General features: G+C 45.9%; 1 protein-coding gene across 2 annotated transcripts in view; it reads left to right on the top strand.

The window, feature by feature from the left end:
- Window positions 1–306: 306 nt before the first annotated feature.
- Window positions 307–6,000, top strand: part of GAK (cyclin G associated kinase) — a 126,582-nt gene continuing 120,888 nt past the window's right edge. For both annotated transcript variants that reach the window (XM_040322654.1, XM_040322653.1), the window contains exon 1: window positions 307–584. In XM_040322654.1, coding sequence (XP_040178588.1) covers window positions 443–584 — 142 coding nt within the window. In that variant the 5' untranslated portion in view covers window positions 307–442. The remainder of the gene's footprint in view (window positions 585–6,000) is intronic.

Below are 6,000 nucleotides of genomic sequence, written 5' to 3'. Positions count from 1 at the left end.
CTAGACTATCCATTTATTCGGCATCCCTCCAAGCAAGAATGGCACTGTAGAATATTTTCTATGAAATTCAAAGCAGATTTTGAAAGACCAAAATAAAAGAAAAATCTTTATTTCTTATTTCTATACAACACATTATAAATGTAAAGAGGCCACTCAGGACAGCAACCTTTTCCAGCCACTGTCATCTCCTATGACTTGTGTCCTCCTCCTCCTCCTCTTCTACTGCAGGTGCAGCTCCCAGTAACAGCGTGTCCTGTACACGTCATCACTGAGCACAACACCGACCCTGAGTGGGAGGAGGGAGTCGTTGTACGTCAGCGGCGGATGATGTCACGGATGCGGAAGCAGGAAAGACGCCGGAAACTGGGCAGTGAGAACCGGCTGGGCACCGAGCGCTAACTCTTCGGGGGCCTTCCGGAAGTGTGGGTGAGGCGGCCGGGACATGTCTCTCCTGCAGTCCGCTCTGGACTTCCTGGCCGGGCCTGGCTCCTTGGGGGCCACCGGGCGAGACCAGCATGACTTCGTAGGGCAGACCGTGGAGCTGGGAGAGCTGAAGCTTCGAGTGAAGCGGGTGATCGCTGAGGGTAAGGAGCCTATCCCAGAATAAGGGGAGGGGGATCTCTATACAGGTTCTATTGTACACCTGTTCTACGTGTGTGTCCTGGGGCTTTGCCGGAGGTGAGGTCATCGCTGACACCTGTCATAGCACACTGACCCACCTGAACTCTCTGCTCCTCCCTGGTGACAGGTGTACAGCACAGTGGGGGGAGATCAATGAAGCATTCACTGGTTTTCTACCACTTGCTCCCTGCACCAGTTTTGGTAACACTAGTGCCTGTGCAGGGCACATAGAAAACAATATTTTTATTTATATGCCCCATTCACCCCACAGTGCCAGTGTGATGTGCGGTGAGCTGCTATCAGATGCACTGGATGGCACCACAACACTGTTAATAAATGAAGTGTCACTGTGTGACATTTAATACAAAGAGTTAGATGTTCCTAATTCCATTGTTTTACCTTAAAGCGGGGGTTCACCCTAAAAACAATTTTCTAACATTACATTGAGCTCACTTTCGACATTGACAGTATGTCGTTTTTTTTTTTTTTTTTTTGCTGTACATACCTCGTATAGCTATTTTCTTACCCGGCTTCCGGGTAGTGCCTCCTGCGGGAGTGGGCGTTCCTATGCAGCAGTTAGTGATTGACTTGATGACAAAAACTACCCCCCCCCCCCCCGTCGCATAAGGAGCGTCACAAGTTGCCAAAAGAAGCCAAGCGTCGAGTCGGCGCTGTACGGCGCCTGCGCAGCGACGTTCGGCTTCTTTCGGCAACTCGTGACGCTCCTTATGCGACGGGGGGGCGGGGTAGTGTCCTTATCTCAAAAATGAACAAAACTGTTTGCTGTAACTTTTTATAACCAGGAGCTAAATGCTGTGCTCACAGTTGCGGCATGGTATTCCCATTAATCACTTGCCAAAAGCGCACTGTAGTTTGCATTTCCAGGTAAGGGGCACGCGCGCCCGCCTGCTCACTCACTCCCCTGGCTGTGCTGTCGCTAGCACATGCCAATCTGCTGTTCCAGGACAATGATTTATGGCCGGGACCCGCCGATCGGAGAGAGCTTTGTGTATGTAAACAACACAAAGCTCTCTTCTGTCAGCGGCGTTGTTGCCAATTTTGTTTCTGCGCAGTGCAGGGAAAAAAACTGCCACATCCCTTAGTAAAAGCACCACACACTTTACACATAGTTAGGGACATGTTTAACAATTTGATTGCTCCAGATGGTAACCCCATAGCCAGTGTCATTAGTACAATGTACAGTGCCCTGCTAAAGTATTCACCCCCCTTGGCATTTTTCGTGTTTTGTTGCCTCACAACCTGGAATTAACATGGATTGTTTGAGGATTTGCGTCATTTAATTTACAGAACATGTCCACAACTTTGAATATTTACATTTTTTTTATTGTGACGCAAACAACAAATAGGACAAAATAACAGAAAAGGTAAATGCATAACTATTCACCCCCCTAAAGTCAATACTTTGTAGAGCCACCTTTTGCCGCTATCACGGCTCCAAGTTGCTTTGGATAATTCTAGCCATTCCAACACATTTGCATGTTTCCCCTCAAACCACTCAAGTGTTGCTTTAGCAGTGTATTTGGGGCCATTGTCCTGCTGGAAGGTGAACCTCCATCCTAGCCTCAAATCACACACACAGTGGAATAGGTTTTGCTCAAGAATATCCCTATATTTAGCACCATCCATCTTTCCCCCGGCTCTGACCAGTTTCCCAGTCCCAACTGCTGAAAAACATCCCCACAGCATGATGCTGCCACCACCATGTTTCACTGTGGGGATGGTGTTCTTTTGGTGATGTGTTGGGTTTGCACCAGACATAGCGTTTCCTTTGATGACCAAAAAGTTCAATTTTAATCTCATCAGACCAGAGCACCTTCCTCCATACATTTTGGGAGTCTCCCACATGCCTTTTCGCAAACTCAAAATGTGCCATTTTGTTTTCCGCTGAAAGTAATGGCTTTCTTTCTTCTGGCCACTATGCCATAAAGCCCAACTCTATGGAGAGTACGGCTTATTGTCGTCCTATGTACAGATACTCCAGTCTCTGCTGTGGAACTCTGCAGCTCCTCCAGGGTTACCTTAGGTCTCTGTGCTGCCCCTCTGATTAATGCCCTCCTTGCCCGGTCTGTGAGTTTTGGTGTGCCGTCTCTTGGCAGGTTTACTGTTGTGCCATGTTCTTTCCATTTGGTTATGATAGATTTGATGGTGCTCCTAGGGATCATCAAAGATTTTGATATGTTTTTATAACCTAAACCTGACTTGTACTTTTCAACAACATTGCCCCTTACTTGTTTGGAGCGTTCCTTGGTCTTCATGGCAGTGTTTGGTTAGTGGTGCCTCCTGCTTAGGTGTTGCAGCCTCTAGGGCCTTTCAAAAAGGCATGTGTATGTAATATCAGATCATGTGACACTTAGATTGCACACAGGTGGACATCATTTCACTAATTATGTGACTTCTGACAGTAATTGGTTGCACCAGAGCTTTTTATGGGCTTCATAACAAAGGGGGTGAATACATACGCACATTCCAATTATCACTTTATTTCTGAAAAATTGTTTTATGTATATATTTTTCTATTTTTACTTCACCAACTTAGACTATTGTGTTCTGATCGATCACATATAATTCAGATTAAAAAACATTTAACTAAACGCTGTAATGTAACAAAATAGGTAAAAAGCCAGGGGGGGGGATGAATACTTTTGCAAGGCACTGTAAGTGTATATTATTAGCACTGATCACTGTATTAGTGACAGCCAGTTCCCACTGCTTTCACACTGAGCAGTTGGTAGTAAAGCGCCGCTATTTTTAGCGGCGCTTTACCGTCTTTTATGCGGTGCTATTCGGCCGATAGCGAGGCGCTTTTAACCCCCACTAGCGGCCGAAAAAGGGTTAAAACCGCCAGCAAAGCACTGCTCTAGTGTGAAAGTCCTCAGGCTTTTACATTGGAGTGAAAGGAGAGGCTCTTTCAGGGTGCTTTGCAGGCACTATTTATAGCGCCTGCAAAGCACCTCAGTGTGAAAGTAGCCAAAGCGTCAGTTAGCCTAGGTTCACACTGCTGCGAATTCAAAATCGCGGTAAAATGCGCGATTTTACCGCGATTTCGCTGCGATTTTGCCGCGATTTCGGCCGCAATTTAATGTAATTCGCGGCCCGAAATCGCAAAAAGTAGTACAGGAACTACTTTTTGAAATCGCAGATGCGGCGTCGCACTGATTAGAACAGTGCCATTGCCGACAATTGCCGCCGATTTGAGATGCGATTTGACATGTCAAATCGCATCTCAAATCGTTCCAAATCGTACCCAGTGTGAACCAGGGCTTAGTGTCAGATTTTCTGTTGCACTATCACAGCCCCATTATAAGTCGCTGATCACTGACATTACTAGTATAAAAAAAAAAAATCCAGTATATATCTCAGTTTGGTTTGCATGAACTTTATAGCACCTACAATCAATTTACACTTATTGGGATTTGTTTTTACAAAGACAGACAACCCAGAGCAGATCAAATACCACTCTATTTGTGGGGGGGGGGGATGATTGTGCAATTCAGGGGGGAGTGGGGAGCAGATACCCGTCTAAGACAGGTATTTGCACCCACTTCGGGCATAGACTCTGCAGGGACCTGTGGGTAGTGCGTCAGTTTTCCGGAAGCCAAACACCCCCCCCCCCCTCCTGTTGTGTTCTGGGAAACACACGGCTCTCAGAACACAGCGGGAACAGTTAGGATGGCGCAGCGCGACTCACACATGCTCAGTAGGGAACCGGGCAGTGAAGCCGCAACACTTCACTTCCTGATTCCCTCAACATTGATGGCAGTGGGGGCAGCCGAGAGACGAGTGATCGCTCGTCTTCTGCTGCTGACGTCGCTGAACTCCAGGACAGCTAAGTGTCCTAATATTAAAAAAGTCAGCAGCTGCAGTATTTGTAGCTGCTGGCTTTTAATTTTTTTTTTTTTTTTTTTTTTTTTTTTTTTTTTTTACAGTGGAGCTCCGCATTAACAGATCCTCGGCTCCCCCAGCTGAGTATACAGCACTCCCTTGCACCCTAGAAATGGACTGTCCCTCAGCATCTTCACATGCAATGCAGGGCTAAGGTTCCTGCATCAGGCTGGGTTCACACTACTACACTACTTTCATCCTACTTTGCTCTGTGTTCAATGTTTCCCTATGAGAGCGTCTTGTAGCGTCCTACACAAGTCAGTCCGACTTTGAAAATGCTCCCTGTACTACTTTTGGTCCTACATTGATCCTACTTCAGGCCCATTGAATATCATTGAAGTCGGACCAAAGTAGTATCCTGTTCATGAAAGTAGGATGGATGTAGGATAAATGTAGGACCAATGTAGGACCAATGTAGCAGAGCAAAGTAGGATGAAAATAGTGTAGTAGTGTGAACCCAGCCTAAGTCTTGATGCTGGGTGGGCAGAACCTGATGGGGAACTATTCCTCACGGCTGCAGCACCTGCTGCGTGGGCGGAGCCTGATGGGGAACAGTGCACAGCAATGGACGGATTTAAAAGCTGCTATTAGACTTTAGGCCTCACCCACCCCACTACAAAATTCCTCGGCCATGCGACTGCCATTGTGACAGGCTTAGTGGCTGGGAAGGGAGTATGGACACAACCTCTGAGCGATTTGTGTCCTTGTCTCTGACCGGCACAAGCACCGGCTATTTTGGTGGGATGGTCAGATAGAAGTCTAGAGTGTCTGACTTTCCTCCTGTGTATGTATGAACATATTGGACATTTAAAAACGTAACGCAGGAAGTGCACTCATGTTCTATTGCAGGTCTCAAGCTGTATTGAAGTGATAAATATTAGGTGGCAAAGTTGGGAGTGGCTTATACACACAACTGTGGAGCTCCTGATAACGTCTATTGATTGTACCCTAAGACCTAGTAGAGCTCATTGATATGTGTTTACATGCCTTTTTGTGCATGTTTTTGTGCATTTTTATGTGTGTTGGCGTCTGTTGATATGCTTGTGTGTGTGTGTGTGTGTGTGTGTGTGTTTTATTTATTTATTTTTATTCCCTGTGCCATCACATGAATATGCATTTATTTGTGTTGCATTTGCAGTGTGGACTATTGAAGACGTAGTTACATAGTTAATCTGGTTAAAGAAAGACAAAAGTCCATCCAGTTCAACGAACCAGAGAAAAAGAAAAGTAACACTCTGAAATCGAAAACCTCCATATACACAATCCAATACTCAGTTAATCCAGAGACAGGCAATAAAAACCCCAATAAAGCATGATCCAATTTTGGTCCTACGAGAAAAAAAATCCTTTCTGATTAACACCCCCCCCCCCCCCCCCCCAAGAGGCAATCGGACATTCTCTGGATCAACTTTACCTTGTTAAATATTAGTATCCAGTTTATTATCTGCATTGTTAGGAAAAAATCCAGGCCTTTCC

The sequence above is a fragment of the Rana temporaria genome, chromosome 1, assembly GCF_905171775.1.
Source record: "Rana temporaria chromosome 1, aRanTem1.1, whole genome shotgun sequence".
Classification (NCBI taxonomy): Eukaryota; Metazoa; Chordata; class Amphibia; order Anura; family Ranidae; genus Rana; species Rana temporaria.
Note: the sequence above shows the minus strand (reverse complement) of the source record. Positions and strands in the feature narration are given on the sequence as shown.